This window comes from Sebastes umbrosus, chromosome 23 (assembly GCF_015220745.1).
Source record: "Sebastes umbrosus isolate fSebUmb1 chromosome 23, fSebUmb1.pri, whole genome shotgun sequence".
NCBI lineage: Eukaryota > Metazoa > Chordata > Actinopteri > Perciformes > Sebastidae > Sebastes > Sebastes umbrosus.
Genome location: NC_051291.1, coordinates 6,730,082 through 6,748,282, shown reverse-complemented (window position 1 = coordinate 6,748,282; position 18,201 = coordinate 6,730,082). Strand labels below are relative to the sequence as shown.

The 18,201-nt window shown below is 40.6% G+C and overlaps 1 protein-coding gene across 2 annotated transcripts; it reads left to right on the top strand.

Moving 5' to 3' along the window:
- Window positions 1-1,228: 1,228 nt before the first annotated feature.
- dyrk2 (dual-specificity tyrosine-(Y)-phosphorylation regulated kinase 2) lies at window positions 1,229-17,908 on the top strand. 2 transcript variants are annotated; one of them, XM_037760321.1, is made up of 7 exons: window positions 1,229-1,425; window positions 12,263-12,366; window positions 15,125-15,467; window positions 15,606-15,769; window positions 15,934-16,323; window positions 16,733-16,823; window positions 17,034-17,908. In XM_037760321.1, the coding sequence occupies exons 3-7, from the start codon at window positions 15,143-15,145 to the stop codon at window positions 17,681-17,683; spliced, it is 1,620 nt and encodes a 539-aa protein (XP_037616249.1). In that variant the 5' UTR covers window positions 1,229-1,425; window positions 12,263-12,366; window positions 15,125-15,142; the 3' UTR covers window positions 17,684-17,908. The 2 variants fall into 2 exon arrangements, with proteins under 2 accessions (XP_037616249.1, XP_037616248.1); XM_037760320.1 differs by lacking the exon at window positions 1,229-1,425 and adding an exon at window positions 3,663-3,824.
- The last annotated feature ends 293 nt before the right edge of the window (window positions 17,909-18,201 follow it).

Here is an 18,201-nt window from a genome sequence, read left to right as displayed (position 1 = left end):
TAAAATCCTAAGGGAGGTTCAATAGAGCAGCCAAACCGCTAGATGGCAGTCTAGTTCTATCTAAATGAAAGTAGGTTCCTTAAAGATCCTTTATTATCTATTAAATTTATTAAATTAATCATTTGTTTAAAAACATCACACACCAAATAAATAAATAAATGTAGCAAAAATAATATTAAAAAGAAATGAATTGATAAAATAAGATAAGATAAGATAAGATAAGATAAGATAGAACTTATTAATCCCGAAGGAAATTCTTGTGCCAGAGATCGCTCAAAAATATAACAAAATTACAACAAGTTCAAGTGTATAAAATAGAAGTGTATAAAATAAAAAAGTACTATTTCTAGCACCAGTGTCTAATAGAGTAACAATTAAGTATGATACATTTAGTAAAATGAGTAAATAAGATAAGATAAGTAAAATAAAAAAGGTAAAGTAAGCTAACAAACAAAGAAAAAAAGTAATATTGCACATGTTGGACATTAATATTGCACACAATGAACAGTGATATTGCACAAGAGAATTTAAAAAGTAGTAAATCAATTTGATATAAATTGATATTTCTGTTTTAATTTGCTTCTTCATTTATTTATCTTTGAATTCATTCTCTTATTTATTTACTCTTCTGTTAATTTCTGTATTTATTTGTATCAATTTTTAATTATTATTTATTTATTATTCTTTTTACATTTCTTATTGCATTTCTGTATGTAAATGAGGATCACATTTAATTAGTTAATTAATGGCTAAATGTATTTTTAATATCATTTTTGGTATATTTACTAACATATTTATTTATTTATCGAGTCATTTATTTATTTATTAATTTATTTTTTATTTTGGCAGCTTCCGTCCTCCATACATGCATGCATGGTTATGACTTTGCAGAGTAAAACCATCTCAAGTTTGGGACATGAACTGATGTAAAACGTCCAGAACAAAGTGACTCAGTAAACATGGTTGTTGTTGTTTTACCTGGAAAAAAAAACATTTATAAAGAAGGTGTGGTGATGTTCTGTGGTTAACTCTGCTGTGTTGGTTATTTCTGCTGGTGTGTGGTGTGTGTGTGTGTGTTTGTTCTTAGTGTTACATAAGTCTCTGTAATTTAACTAAAAGCTGTGAAACCTGAGACCACACACACACACACACACACACACAAACACACGCACACACCTTGATTGAACAAACTTTATTGTCAACACAGCACTGCCCGGAAGCAACACCAACAGAGCTCTCTGACGTAAACATGCTGTTGGTCTCCAAGCAGCCAGATAAACAGTCACACACTGTGTAAGTGATGATGTCCTCATATGGAAAACACTGGACAAGGCCGAGATGAAGAGTCAGTCTGCTCTGCTGCACCTGAAGCATCATTTACTGTTTACTGAGACTCAGTGGTTCAGACTTATTCTGCCTAACGTGGTGAGTACCATTGGTTTTATCATTATGGTAGTGTGAAGCATCAGTGTTGTTGCCATGGTTTCCTGCAGGTTGATTGATGCTATTAGTTTTTATGGTTGAAAGCTCTGGACATTGCTGGTGAGTTGTTGTTTTTTGAAGTAAAGTGCTACAAATGCTAGTAGTACTGGTACATTACTGTTGCTGAAAACCGCTTTAAAGAGGCATTCTCTACGATTTTCATTTAAAAGTCCCGTATTGTAAAATAAAGGAAGATGTTCATGTCTTTTTTAATATAAAAACATTCTGTGAAAATACTGAAACGCTCAATCCATGTAGAACTACACAGCCTGTATTCAGAAACTGTACCTTTGAAACAAGCCATCAGAACTTCTGTAACTTTGTGATGTCACAAATATACTATAGACCATGGCTTCGTCCAAAATCGTATACTATGCACTACATACTCAATATGTGTACTATCGTTCAACATACTTTTGTGTGAATAGACAGTAGTACGGATCTTTTCGAACACACTGAGCAGTAATTTACATCGTCACTTCCTGAGAGCCTCCTTAGCGGTTGAAGACGTGTAATCATGGTAACCCGTACCAACCTCATGTGACCAAAGCGACAGCTTGTGAGAATCAAAGTTTGAATTAATTTAAAATATATATTACGCTTAAAAAAAGTGAAATCTTATACTTACAGTTAAATTGAAGTGTTATGGATGTTACAGAGCTGTCTGTCAACATCCGTTATGAACGTTGCCGTTACTGCCGCATTGCATTGTGGGATATTTATGCCGCTGTAGTGTCCAGTGTTGCATACTGTAATATTTCACTGAAATAGTATGCTATTTGCGTACATAATGAACTGTAGATAAAAACATTTTTTTTAAAAACAATAGATTACAGAAATGAAATTCAAAAATGATTTACATACTATAATTGTAATTGTAAATAGCAATAATAATGTAATTATTGTTATTGTATAAACAATAACTTAGACCATGAATTTTGCAAATATTTCTGCCATATATACATATATACAGTATATACAAAAGGGCATGCATAAATAAATAAATAAATAAATGTATAAAATTAAAGATAAATATAAAATAAATACAAAATAAATGCAAAAATAAATTAAAAAAAAAACAGAAGAGTTAATAAATAAGGGGAATTTATACAAAGATGGGGGTTAATATTTATTAGAGTGTAAAAAGTTCTTATTTATCTATTGTGATAAAACAGAACTGGGTGAGTGGTGGGTTTAAAGAGAGGAGGAGGAAGAGGAGGAACTGCATGTTGAAAACAGTGAATCTAAGGAGGAAGAGGAGTGTGAAGGGAAGAGGGGGATTAGAAAGAGGAGGAGGAAGAGGAGGAACCTCATGTTGAAAACAGTGAATCTAAGGAGGAAGAGGAGTAGGGAAGAGGAAGAGGAGGAAGAGGAGGAGGAAGAGGAGGAGGAAGAGGAGGAACTGCATGTTGAAAACAGTGAATCTAAGGAGGAAGAAGAGTAGGGAGGAGGAGGAGGAAGAGGAGGAGGAGGGAGGAGGAAGAGGAGGAACTGCATGTTGAAAACAGTGAATCTAAGGAGGAAGAGGAGTAGGGAGGAGGAAGAGGAGGAAGAGGAGGAGGAAGAGGAGGAGGAAGAGAAGGAACTGCATGTTGAAAACAGTGAATCTAAGGAGGAAGAAGAGTAGGGAGGAGGAGGAGGAAGAGGAGGAGGAGGGAGGAGGAAGAGGAGGAACTGCATGTTGAAAACAGTGAATCTAAGGAGGAAGAGGAGTAGGGAGGAGGAAGAGGAGGAAGAGGAGGAGGAAGAGGAGGAGGAAGAGGAGGAACTGCATGTTGAAAACAGTGAATCTAAGGAGGAAGAAGAGTAGGGAGGAGGAGGAGGAAGAGGAGGAGGAGGGAGGAGGAAGAGGAGGAACTGCATGTTGAAAACAGTGAATCTAAGGAGGAAGAGGAGTAGGGAGGAGGAAGAGGAGGAAGAGGAGGAGGAAGAGGAGGAACTGCATGTTGAAAACAGTGAATCTAAGGAGGAAGAGGAGGAGTAGGGAGGAGGAAGAGGAGGAACTGCATGTTAAGGAGGAAGAGGAGTAGGGAGGAGGAGGAGGAGTGTCAAGAGAAAGAGGGGGATTATATAAAGAGGAGGAGGAGGGAGGAGGAAGAGGAGGAACTGCATGTTAAGGAGGAAGAGGAGTGTGAAGTGAAGAGGAAGAGGAGGATTAGAAAGAGGAGGAGTAGGGAGGAGGAAGAGGAGGAGCTGTAGATGGAGGAAGAGGAGGAAGAGGAGGAGCTTCAGATGGAGGAAGAGGAGGCGTCCTGTCCCCTCTCCTCTGTGTCTGTGTCCAGAGAGGAGAGGAGCGGCCGCCATGTTAACCAAGAAGCCCGGAACCTCGGTCCTCCCGACGGGTGAGCACAGCCTCTGTAGCCGTCCTCAGGGCCCCCTAACCCGGCCACTGAGGCGGAGACACACCGCTGATTCCTCCAGCTTCTCATTACCTCCGTTTAAATGTAGCCGTTAAGTCTGAAGCCGTTAAAAACCGTTGAGCCAACGGCTGAAAGCTCTGCTAGCTGGGTTTATTTTTAGCTTCCTCTGTGTGTTTATATCGCCTTTATAACCGTGTTACAACTGCTATTACTGCCTTTTAACTATCTATTAGTGTTTATACTCTTCTTTTGTGATGTTAGATGAGATATTTGGTGTTTTTTTAGTGGTTTTTAACGTTAGTAGTCTGAGTGTGAGTTCAGCTGCTGGGTCATTTTGTTTTTGGCCTCCAGCTCAGCAGACAGAAATAATAATAATAATAATAAAGGTTCAGTTCAGTTCTTTAAGGGCAGATAGCAGGTCAGCAGTAGATGTCACATAGAAGTGTTGTACATCATCTGAAAGCTGAGAATCTGATGATTAATTTGAGATATTGCTCAACACTGTGTGTTCAAGTTGTTCTAGTGCATAAGGGTTTAGAACAGTATTATAGCAGTATATGATGGTTATTACCATGCTCTATTATGTCTCATAAGTTGTTGCAGACATGTTTTGGTTGATACCATTTGTTACACATATTTGGTGCTAAATTTAACCTTTTTTTCCGATAGAGAATTGATAAAAATAATCAATAATCTCTCCAAAATATCACATTAAGACACCAAGACCTAAGGGTGTAAATAAGGGGTGAAAGGCAAAGGGAAAGTCATGGAGAAATGCAAAAATAAATAAATAAATAAGAAAATGAATGCAAAAGGCAATAAACAGAAGAGTAAATAAATAAGTTATAAATAAAAGAATACATAAATAAATAAGTTCAGGGGAATAAATAAGGGTGAAATGCAAAGAGAAAGTCTTGGAGAAATAAATAAATGCATAAAAACATAAATAAATACATACATTTAAAAATAAACAACAAAAAAAAAGCCTAAATAAATAAATAATAAATTAAAGGCATACATAAATAACTGCATGCATAATAAATAAACCATTTTTTACCACTCGAGAATTGATAAAAATGATCAATAATCTCTCCAAAATACCACATTAAGACACCAAGACTTACGGGTGAGATAGCAGGTCAGCAGTAGATGTCACATAGAAGTGGTGTACATCATGTGAAAGCTGGGAACCTGAGGATTAATTTGAGATGTTGCACAGCACTGTGTGACAAATTGTTCTAGTCATAAAATCAGAAAGTGTATAAGAACATTATGATAGCAGTATATGATAGTTATTCTCATGCTCTATTATGACTCATAAGTTGTTGCTGCAATTTTTGGTGTTGATATCATTTGTTACAATGATTTGGTGCTAAATTTAACCCATTTTTACCACTGGAGAATTGATAAAAATGATCAATAATCCCTCCAAAATACCACATTAAAACACCAAGCCCTGGAGGAACACCATAGAAAAAGCCATGCTGGGATTTGGTTTCTAAAACTTTTGACATTTGGAGATTTCTGTCAGAGGTCAGTTTCTGTTTTGGTGTTTTTAAAGTCAGTATAACATGTTTATTACAGCTGTCAGCTCTTAAAAACACTTTATTTTTAATGTAGTAGCTTGACAAACACATGCTAATGCTGTTCTAGAGCTATTATTAGATTATACATTAATATTAATAATTTTGTAGCTTTGTTGTTGTTGTTATACAAACCATTAGAAGAGGTTTCTAGCATGGTGATGGGTATTTATAGAATATTATAATGATTTATTATAATTTATTACAGGGCTTTGTTGCATATTTGATTCTGATTGGTCAATCACGGAGCTCTATGTTCTGTTATTTCTTAATAACAGACTGTTGCTATGTATAACAGACACTTTATGACAGACACACTATGGGCACAGTTCTGATGTCGGACTATGGCGGACCGTTTTTGTATAAAATTATTTATTTCGTAAGTAAGTAGCCGTATAATAAGCGCGATAATGTACAGCTAGCGGGTCTTTATTATATAACCCTGTCGGTGTTTATTTCACAACATTGAGCAGCTGGTTGTACATTATCCCATACTTATTACACGGCTTTGTTGAATACTTAATTCTGATTGGTTAATCACGCCGTTCTACGGTCTGTTATTTCTTTGTAGCAGATCGTTGCTATGTATTGCAGACCGTTGCTAAGTAACTAGCCCTGTAATAAGCGAGATAATGTACAGCTAGCGGGTCATTTTTGTGAAATAAACAATGCAAAACCCTGTCAGGGTTTATTTCACAACAATGAGCGGCTGGTTGTACATTATTATCCCTTACTTATTACACGGCTTTGTTGAATACTTAATTCTGATTGGTTAATCACGTCGTTCTACGGTCTGTTATTTCTTCATAACAGACCGTTGCTATGGGCACAGTTCTGATGTGGGACTCTGGCGGAACGTTTTTGTATCAAATTATTGATTTGATTTCGTAAGTAGGTAGCCGTGTAATAAGCGAGATAATGTACAGCTAGTGGGTCATGTTTGTGAAATAAACAATGCAAGACCCTGTCAGGGTTTATTTCACAACAATGAGCGGCTAGTTGTACATTATTATCCCTTACTTATTACACGGCTTTGTTGAATACTTAATTTTGATTGGTTTATCACGCCGTTCTACGGTCTGTTATTTCTTTGTAGCAGATCGTTGCAGCTGATGGTGTGCAGTACTTGAGTAAACAATAAAGTGTATCGTATCGTATGTAAACAAACATGTACTGTATGTAAACACAACGGGCAATATCGAGGTCGACAAAAATTATGCAGGTCATGTCCATATATCGTACAATAAGTCGATAACGTAAAAATGGTTGAGGTCATATAGTTTCTACAGTGGAGGGATAACAAACAGAAAGTTGTATGAAAAGACAAAACAAGATTAAAACCACCCCTAACATTACCTTGAGTGTGGTATAGACTTGATCCATAACTGTAACAATCAGACTGATCGAGTGTATACTATGATGAAGCCAATACTGGCAAAATAAACTGCAAAACTGACAATACACAGCAAGCTAACAGTGAGCTAATAATGCTAATATCGCTATATAATATACCGTATAATAACAGTAGTCTGTACACTGACAGTATTAGTATTAATAATATTTGTAGAGCTCATTTACAAATATTACATAACTGACTAGCCTGTTATGTAATGTTTGAAAAGATGTCTATGTTTAATTTTTTTATTTATTTGTCTCTGTGTACATAGACAGAGTCGAGCAAAGACTAACCGCGAAGCTACCTGAGGATCCTGTGTTACGATAATCACTTTAAACTACAATAACACTGATATCACAATGCAGTGGGCTACTGGTGGTCACTACTTGATTACCTTTGGTAGTCATCTGTGTTTACATTATAAAAACTATATTTACATTATAGTTAGTATATAGTAGATCATTTTAACGCTATCGACTTATCGTACGATGTATGGACAGTGGTGTTCCTTGGGTCAAAGTATGTTTTAGCATCAAAGTGTTATTTTCCCTTCAAGCCCTTCTAAAAACTTTTCTCACTTGACCTGACGTAGGTTTTATGCATGATGACGCTGTTACATGTACAGCATATACCTGTATACATCCTTATAGTCAGTGTATTAATACAGTAACTTAAATGGCGGTCGGCTATGCAACTCACTGCTGTTGAAGCCACGTTAGTTCAGATCAGAAAAGTCACACAAACAAACTAACCGATCGATGCAGCGATAGACCAGAAACTCCTGCGTTCTGAGAGGTAAAATTACTGTTTTTATGAATGGAGTCTGGTGGCTTTGAAGACAGCGATATAACGACTTCAGTTCCCAGTCGGAAAAGGCTGTTTGACGGCGAGGTAAAGCGGTGAAAATATTCTAAATATAGCGTACACTTAAAATGATATTGATTCTTCTTCAGACAACCCTTTCTGACAGAGAACTGAAGCCGTCATATCACTCTCTTCAAAGCCACCAGACTCCATTCACAAAAACAGTAATTTAGTATACATACAACCTTGCTTCAAACAATCCAAGCTATTCCTTTCAGTTATTTCCAAACTTAGCACAGCTAACGTTGTCTCAACTAGTGTTAGCGTTCACATTATTAATGACCTTATTGATTAGCTTACTGTGGAAACCTATGTCACTGCTTTTAGCAGAGTGGGCGTTTCTATTTGAAAAACCCGGAAAAGAAAGCAGATGGACCCGCCCTTTAATTTGAATTATATGGAGGCTTTTAGCCTTCTAATTAAACTAAATATAGTAGTTTTTACAGAGGGAACAAACTCAAACTGGTGTTATAACCAGTAGGTAGTATACAATCCTAAAGTTAGTTATTTTGTACTTAGCACCTCTGTGAGTTTGTGACCTCGCAAAGCATCACAACGCTGCATGTGTGCGGTCACGTTGCTGCAGTTTTTCTTTTTTCCCACTCGTCCTGTCGAGCAGCATGCCAGGCGTGCTCGCCGGCACTCTGGCATTTCCAGCTCAGTGTCATATTCACATTCAGCACGCCGCTTTTCCACTCTGTTAGCGTGCATCTGTCAGGGCTCACAGCGAGGGATACTGTATGTGCTCTCCAGTATAGACCGCTGGGACATTACCAGTACAGTATACTGGAGAGCTGGTGAAGGGCTGAGATCCCACTGGGACAGTTTGGGTTAGAGCCTGAGAGATACTGGATTATTTTAGGCTGATGTTATTAGTATTTTATTATAATAACGGTACAATAATGCATTATTAGATGTTTGTTATAGAGCTGCAACGATTAACGATTAGTTGTCAACTATTAAATTAATCGCCAACTATTTTGATAATCGATTTATCGGTTTGAGTATTTTTTTTAAGAAAAAAACCCTCTAAATTCTCTGATTCAAGCTGCTTAAATGTGAATATTTTCTGGTTTCTTTAACCCTCTGAGACCCACAATAGACCCATTTTAGTCTTTTTTAGGGGGGTCCAGGGAGTCTTTAGGGTGAGATAGCAGGTCAACAGTAGATGTCACATAGAAGTGGTGTATATCATCTGAAAGCTGAGAACCTGAAGATTAATTTGAGCTCGGCACTGTGTGTCAAGTTGTTCTAGTCATAAATCAGAAAGTGTATAAGGGTTTAGAACATTTTGATAGAAGTATATGATGGTCATCCCCATGCTCTATTATGTCTCATAAGTTGTTGCAGCAATTTTAGGGTTGATACCATTTGTAACACAGATTTGGTGCTAAATTTAACCTTTTTTCCCATCGAGAACTGATAAAAATGATCAATAATCCCTCCAAAATGCCACATTAAGACACCAAGACCTTGGGGAACACCATAGAAAAAGCCATGCTGTGATTTGGTTTCAAAAACTTTTGACATTTAGAGATTTCTGCAGGAATTGCATTTTTCGGCAATTGGATGTCGTGCACTTCTGTTGTGTAAACTGTAAACTAACAATAAGCCAATCTAGCTAGGAAAGCCATCTATCATCTGAATGCTCTAGGTCTGTAGTTTGTTGCTGTAAAGTTTCATGAGGCTGTGATTATCCTAGAGGTCACCACAGGTCATTTTATACAGTGAGGTCAAGTTTCACTACAATAAAATGTCTCCTATGGGGACTAACATCATCACACATGAATACAGTTGGGCTCATTGGTTTTCTTTCCACGAGTCTGAAAGAAGACATGTTATGGAAGCAAAATAGCCCAAAATCTCTAAATTGACCAGTGCATTGGCTTCAACTAACGATCATTTTCATTATCAATGAATCTGACTTTACTTTTCTGGTAAAGTGATTCATAGTTTAACCTATAAAATGTCTGAAAAATAGTCAAAGATGCCTGTTACAATTCATACATATTGTTGGTTTTGTCGGACCGAACAGTCCAAATCAGTCAATCAACTAATTGTCTTATAAATTAATCGTTTTCTGCATTAATCTGCAGGAAAGTGATAAAATTCCTCTGATTCAGGATCACAACAGAGTAGATTTAAGTGCCTGCTGTGTATTGATAACTATCAGGATATATTGTTAAGTATTGATTGTTTGTCTTTAGCAGGATTACAGTGCAGATGCATTAGAGTAGTTTTACTGCAGCATGTTTGTGCTGCGGCTGCAGTTTATGCTTCCCATTACAGTCTGTATTGTTTTTACAGCGAGCTGGCGGTCTGCAGCGAGTCGTCCTCATTACAGTCTGTATTGTTAGTAGTTGTTTTACAGCTGGCGGTCTGCAGGGAGTCGTCCTCATTACAGTCTGTATTGTTAGTAGTTGTTTTACAGCTTGGCGGTCTGGAGCGAGTCGTCCTCATTACAGTCTGTATTGTTAGTAGTTGTTTTACAGCTGGCGGTCTGCAGGGAGTCGTCCTCATTACAGTGTGTATTGTTAGTAGTTGTTTTACAGCTGGCTGGTGGTCTGTTGTGAGTCGTCTTCATTAGCAGGATTACAGCGAGCGTTCAGATTAGAGGCAGCGGCAGTGACCATCTGTCTACTTTAACCTGCACCGACAGAGCTGCACGCAGGCCTGGCAGGGTTTTCCATTCATTCACTGCACAGCTTTGACATCCTGACCATGATGAAGTTGACCAGTGATCTGATGGCACATTCATACCGAGAGCGAAGGGAACTTTTTGCGCGACACGATTACATACAAAGTCAATGCAAAGAGGCAAATCGTTATGTTGAGTGTTGATGGAGCAGCTGCATAGCCCGGCACTGATCTATCAGAACTCCATTCAGAAAACAAGCATTTTAAAAGTTGTTTGCTTGTCGTCTTGCGGACAAACCTGACAAAGCATGAATTCCGACTTCTTACTAATCAATATCATTATGTAGTTGTTTCGGCGTCCTTTTGATCCGTTTATTTTGGGTTCATACCGCAGTAGCGACGTGTGGCTTGCTAGATACAGTCAGTGCAATGACACTCTATGTGAATACAGCTCGCCGCCTGGTTATGAACCCAGACACGACAGCGTTTGGTTTTCCGACATTATTTAAACCTGTGAAACATAACGTTTAGTTAACTGGAGCATGTTTTCGGTGAGTTATTGTGTGTCTTTAGGGAGAAGAAGTCCTCACCAGACTGTTAAGTGTTGATACGGAGGCAGAAACCTCTGAATGGAGCTGATAAGAACGTTGGAAGGAAAAGTGGCTCAAAGTCCCACACTCACTATTAAGATAGCGGTCCACCGTGATCTCTGACCTTTGACCTTGCTGCTGTTGTCATGTTGTCATCAGAGGAGGTGAAGCTGCAGAGAGAGAGAGAGAGATAGAGAGATGTAGTCACTGAGGATTATCAGTCTATATTAAAACCTTCATCCTCCTTAGACTGAGTCAACCTGCAGGACTAGCAGCCTTTAGCACCACCTGGCCTGGGTCAGACCAGTCCAAGGGTTATTCAGTTCACATATACAGTCAGTGGCCACTTTATAAGGTACACCTGAATAACCTAATGCACTTCCTGTGCACACAAGAGGCTTATTTCTGCCAAATTTTGTGCACAACTTTGCATTAGTGAGCGCCTCTCCTTTGCCAAGATAACCCATTCACCTGACCGGTGACTGCATGATTATTAAACAGGTGTGCATTGGGCTGGTCACAATAAATGGTGCTAAGGATTTTTAAAATAACTGTTATATCTGTCAGACATATCTAGACTATCCCTGATTGGTTCTCTCTTTCCACTTTATAGTATTTTGGGGGCTTGAAAAGCGTGTTCCTGATATGCGTGTTACGTAACAAGCTCTTTTTGTGGTGGTCATGTCATGTGATACGTGGCATGTTGAAGGGAGGCATCGACACATCTTGTACTCTGAAAGGTTGATAGTTTGTCATGTAGGCTGCTCGTCAAACCTGGCAACCCCACTGTGATGACAGAAGACTGTTAGCTCCAGAGCTAACTGCTATTCAATAAACTGTTCTGTTCAGATTGTTTGAAGTGGGGTTGTATGTATACTCCTCTGTTCTGAGAGGTAAAATTACTGTTTTTGTGAATGGGACTGGTGGTTTTGAAGGGAGCAATATAGCGGCTTCAGTTCCCGGTCAGAAAGTGTTGTCTGATGGCGAGGTAAAGCGGCAGTAAAACATAATTTAGCCAGCTAAAAAAAAGTCAGTTTAAGTGCACACTTTATTTAGAATATTTTCACGGCTTTACCTCGTCTCTCTTTACCTTTACCATTCACAAAAACAGTAGTTTTACCTCTCAGAACACAGGAGTTGCTGTTCTACGTACTTAAAAGTAAATTTGAATGTTGGGATTTGAATACATAACAAACACCACTGGGAAGCTACAGAATGATTTAAAAACCTCAAAATAATAATAATAATGATATTAATGGACGTGCTCTTTAAACTGATCATCTTCTCACCTGAATACGAATAATCAGAAAGATGAATCTTAACCTGCATCTGTTTTTCTTTTATTTTCAGGCAAAGTGGGCGAGCCGGTCTACTCTCCGGGTCACAGTGGCTCTCAGACAACGTCGCCTGTCGCGCTGCCGCGACTCCGCAACAACAACCACAACGCCCTGACGGTACGAACGCACACTTTTTACTCTATCAGTTTACTGCCTTAATGATGTCGTTGGTGGGTTTGTAACCCAGGATTGATCATATTTTACAGGTGTGGGTGTAATAGTGTGAACATGTTTGGCTGTGAGTAACACTTGTTGTTGTTGAACCTCGATATCTTTACTGTGAGTGCAGACCGACAAATGTAAATGGCATCAAATATGAAAAACTGTCGGAGTCTTAGGCCTTATTTGATCTGATACCTACTGATCTAAATCAGTAATTTTTCTAGCTATATTTTATTTATTTATTTATTTAAAAGTTCTTGGGAAAACATGTTAATATTCTCCCAAACTTAGATAACAACAAAAGAATTGTTTTGGAATTTGTACCAATATGGAAATATTTCAAGCTCTCATTGCAGTGCTATAATTTTGTCTTACTTTTGTACGGCACTTTGTAGGTCAGACGTTTTACTGGCGTCCAGTTGTCGCTTTCAGTCCAAAATGGCGGAAGCTTAGCTCTGCTGCTGGGCGCTGATGTTGCAACAAAGAACGTATATTGCCAAGAAGTGAAAGCTACGCTGAAAGCGACTACCAGGCGCCAGTTAAATGTCCGTACAAAAGTAAAACTAGTTTATTTCTATTTTATTGTCATATTCTACTGAAATGGCCTGTGTTGAACAACAAATTATTATAAATATAATAAGCGTTTTCAGTCCAAAATGGCGACAGCGGCTGCTAAACACCTGAGTTTCGTCTCTTTGCTTCTATACTCTTTGGTTGCAATGGAACAAACAGCGCCGGCTTTAGAAGGTGAGCTGCAGTTAGCGTGTTAGCTTGCTGCTGGCTGTGTGAAGCGATGAGGCCTGAGCTGCAGCTCTCTGGAACAGTCAGCTGAAGCCTCGCGGATAATAATAGCACTCTGCTCCAGGACGCTTTAAACAGCTGATTGGTTTATGGGCTGGTGTGAAGGACACACACACACACACACACACACACACACACACACACACACACACACACACACACACACACACACACACACACACACACACACACACACACAGAGGACTAATGGTATGAAGGAACTGATGCAGCATGTTTTTACTCCATTACCTTCAGAGTGGCTGCACGGTTTCCTGTAACATTTCATAGTGGAGGCTTTTATTGATTTATTATAACTTCCAGGGAAACAACCTTTGATCAAATATCAGTAGTTTAAGAGCAGTAGTCGTAGTTACAGTGGTATTAGTAAAAGTAGTAGTACTATTAATGATAGTGGTAACATTTTCAATATTAACAGTTCAGGGTTTCCCCCAGGAAGTTGTTTATTTTATGATTAATTACTGTAAGAGAACGTAATCAGAGCTGAGTCACACATATCCTGATATCAATTATCAACCAATTATATTATTAATGTAGTTACTAGATGACTTTTACTGTGTGATCTATCTTAATGAGCCTAATTATATATTTAAAACTTTCTTTTATAGAAAAGCATTTATGAATATTTAATATGTTGCTGGGTTTTATTATGTCATGTTTATTTAGTCTAGTATTTAATTCATTCTGGGACTAAAAGTTCCTGTAGTACTTTTAGTGTTTCCAGTTTTACTATATAAAGAAACAGAAATATGAGATGAATAAGATAAATAATGGATTGAATAGTGACTGCTTAGTTTGAGGCTTTTAGAGCTGAATGGACAGAAAATGACATTTTCATGATAAATTAATAAAATAAAAAATTAAATAATAGTGTTTATTTTCCAAGCAAATAAAGATTTGCTGCTTTTCTCTGTTTTCTGACAGTAAACTGAATATATTTGGGTTTTGAACCGTTAGTTGGACAAAACAAACAATTTGAAGACGTCAACTAAGGAAGTTGTGATGGGAATTTTCTGATTTAAATTTAAACTTTTTGACATTTTTATGTATTCTTATTATTTATTGATTTGATATTTACTTTTTTGTATTAATTTAGAAAGTAATTGGTATATTACTCGATAGGGAAGATAATCATTAGTTGCAGTCCTTGTCTTTTTATTTGCACACAGCGAGACAACCTGTTTGGTTGTGTGTGTGTTATTGTTTTGATTTCATGTGTTGACTCACTTCCTTGTTTTGAAGCTTAATCCTGATTGGACACATTACAATAACACACACACACACACACACACACACACACACACACACACACACACCAGGTCTTTGAACTGAGTGGCAATGTGTGTGTCTGTGTGTGACAGTGAAACCACCTCTGTTATGTGAAAGGCCCAGGTGTGCCGGTCACCAAGGCAACAGGAAGTGACTCACTGAGAGAGAGACAGCTGTTACTGTCTGTCTGTTGTTAGTAATGAGGGTTGACGAGTTCTTCATCCAACAGAACTAATTATTAATTAGTGGACGTTGAACTTTGACCCCGACAGAGGAGAGTCTCTTATGTTGTGTTCAAGAACATCAGATATTCAAGAGTTGTTATATTTTTAACATAATTTAGTAAAGAGTCTTCTTAATGTGTGATTTTCACATAATGTTTGCCTCATGTCTCTCCTCTTCCTCTCTTCTTCTGTTGGTCCTCCTCGCCTCTTGCTCTTCTCTTCCTCCCCTCCTTCTCTGCCTCCTCCTTTCCTCTCCTCTGCCATCAGTCCTCCTCTCCTCCTGTCCCCCCCTGTTGGTCTTCCTCCTCTCTCTCCTCTTCCTCCACCTCCTCCTCATTGAAGTCATTACTTGCAGCTCCTCCTCTCAGCTAACCTAATATCTGTGATGCATCTCTCCTCAGGGAGGCTCTAAAGCCGCCATGTCGGACGCCGTCCAGCTGTCGTCCCAGTCACAGGTCCACGTCACCCAGCTGTACGAGGAGAACACCAACAAGCGTCCGGTTCTGACCTCCCAGCCCAATGGCCTGGCTCCTCTCAGCTCCGCCCGGCCCGGCCTGCCGCTGCCGGACCGTCAGACCTCGGCCTCGGAGCCCCCCCACCACGGCCGCCAGGGCAGCGCCGCCTCCAACAAGTCGATGGACGGCAAGCCGAAGGCCGCCTCCTTGTCCCCGGAGCAGGCCATGAAGCAGTTCATGTCCAAGATGTCATCGATGGAACACCACGAGGTGTTCAGCTACCCCGAAGGTGAGCCGCTTCAAACCGATACCAAACCAATAATCTTAAGGATGCACCGATACCGATACCAGTATCGGGTCCGATACTGTGCCCTAAATAATCTGATCGATAACCTTCATCAATGATCACGCTCTTCTTCCTCCTCAGTGTATTTTGTCGGCCCGAACGCCAAGAAGAGGTCAGGGGTCATGGGCGGAGCCAACAACGGCGGTTACGACGACGATCAGGGATCCTACATCCATGTTCCACATGACCACATCTCCTACCGCTACGAAGTCCTGAAGGTCATCGGCAAGGGCAGCTTTGGACAGGTAACAATACTACTACTGATGTACTACCAGTATTACTCGTGATGGTTGATCCTGCTATGTCTGCTACTAGTAATACTGCTAATTGCTACTATTACCGCTACTGTTACAGTTAAGAACCATCTGGTCTCGTAGATTTCAGATTAATGAAAGTATTTCTCCTGCAGGTGGTGAAGGCCTTCGACCACAAGTCTCAGACCCACGTGGCTCTGAAGATGGTCCGCAACGAGAAGCGCTTCCACCGGCAGGCGGCAGAGGAGATCCGCATCCTAGAGCACCTGAGGAAGCAGGACAAGGACTCGAGCATGAACGTCATCCACATGCTGGAGAACTTCACCTTCAGGAACCACATCTGCATGACCTTCGAGCTGCTCAGCATGAACCTGTACGAGCTCATCAAGAAGAACAAGTTCCAGGGCTTCAGCCTCCCGCTGGTCAGGAAGTTCGCCCACTCCATCCTGCAGTGTCTGGACTCGCTGCACAAGAACCGCATCATCCACTGCGACCTCAAGCCCGAGAACATTTTACTCAAGCAGCAGGGACGCAGCGGCATCAAGGTAGGACGGAAAAATGGCTGTTTTTCTGTGTGAGTCTTTGACACTAAAGGCTTGTTGGGGCTGATCAGACAGGTGGAAAACCTGAGACACACCGCACTGCCTTTTTGTTGCCTGGTTAGACAGAGCGTTTTTTATGTCTCTGCGCCGGTGACAGCCGCAGCTGGAGGCATTATGTTTTTCGGGGTTGTCTGTCCCTGCGTACGTCCATATGTACGTCTGTGCGTAGGTCCATATGTACGGTTCGGTTAAAATTCTTAATGACAGTTAACGGTTAAACGGTTAATTATTAACATCCCTAGTCCCAGCCCTATTGAAAACAATCACAAAAAGCCGCCCAGGCTGCTTAAACTCACTCTATCTGATCAGGGCATTAATCCATCTATTAAACATTTTCTCTTTCTGTCTCCAGGTCATAGACTTTGGTTCTAGCTGTTATGAACATCAGAGAGTTTATACCTACATCCAGTCCAGGTTCTACAGAGCACCAGAGGTCATTCTAGGTAAGAAGAACTCTCACATCATGGATAAATGCAACAGAAAAACTGACTAAAGGTGACTAAATGTTTTAGACATATACTGAAACCAGTGGCTGTCTGAGAGGTAGTAAATTAATCCATCAGTCTGAAAACCGATCGGTGGGAATGTAAAGTGTTTACTAGGAGATGGTTTTGATGAATCCAGATCTTGACGGGTCAATCTTTGCCCTCCAGGCTCCAGGTACGGGATGCCTATCGACATGTGGTCTCTTGGCTGCATCCTGGCCGAGCTGCTGACCGGTTACCCGCTGCTGCCGGGCGAGGACGAAGCCGACCAGCTGGCCTGCATCATCGAACTTCTGGGCATGCCCAGCCAGAAGCTCCTGGACGCCTCCAAGAGAGCCAAGAACTTTGTGTCGTCCAAAGGCTACCCGCGGTACTGCGCCGTCACCACGCTGCCAGACGGCACCACCGTGCTGAACGCCGGCCGCTCACGGCGAGGGAAGGTACGCGGCGCGCCAGGCAGCAAGGACTGGAGCGCGGCGCTGAAGGGCTGCGATGACCCGCTGTTCCTGGACTTCCTAAAGCAGTGTCTGGAGTGGGACCCAGCACTCAGGATGACGCCCAGCCAGGCTTTGCGCCACCCGTGGCTGAGGAGGCGACTCCCCAAACCGCCGACGGGAACCTCCGCCGGGGACAAGACCTCCTCTTCGTCCAAACGGAGCACCACCACCACCGACAGCGCCATCACCTCCATCTCCAAGCTCGCCACCACCTCCTCAACCATCACGTCCTCCTCCAAAACCAGGACTAACTTGGCAGCGATCACCGATGCCAACGGAAACATCCAGCCTCGGACGGTGCTGCCCAAACTGGTCAGCTGAGAGTGAACGCACCCCGCTCGCTGTGGTGGGAGTTGTGAAGCTGCGCTGGTGAGCAACCAGAAACCAAACTGGTTTGTCCAGGTTGTTTTTTTCACGCTAGTCCCCACAGCGTTGTTGGGAGTGCGTTCAGGACAGTCATGGAAACTTAGCGTTGGGGTGTTAAAATGTGCAGAACGGCCAGGCTGGGATGTAAGCCGAGCTGAAAGAAACTTTATTATAAAAGTGGGATGCGTTCAGACTCCTCATTGTGAGCAGCAAGACAGGAAGTGACCACACAGGTTTAAAATGATCGTGGGGCTGCTCAGACAATCAGAACACATCACTCTGTAGCTCCAAACACATCAGAAAACATGGTGCTGATGGAGGGAACAAGGCTTTTTTATGTTTTTACCACAGAATCGATTTAGCTGAGCTGATTAATCAACACCAAAAACAACTTTTTATGATCTTAGTCTTACACGGTTATATCAGCAGACAACATGTTTATGTGGTTTACTGACAAACAAGTCCGATATATC

Excerpts from the sequence above, each read along its gene's own strand:
- dyrk2 (XM_037760320.1), top strand. The coding sequence starts at position 3,785 with ATGTTAACCAAGAAGCCCGGAACCTCGGTCCTCCCGACGG. Across the intron at positions 12,367-15,124 it reads ACAACCACAACGCCCTGACG|GGAGGCTCTAAAGCCGCCAT; the intron begins GTACGAACGCAC and ends ATCTCTCCTCAG. Across the intron at positions 16,824-17,033 it reads AGCACCAGAGGTCATTCTAG|GCTCCAGGTACGGGATGCCT; the intron begins GTAAGAAGAACT and ends TTTGCCCTCCAG.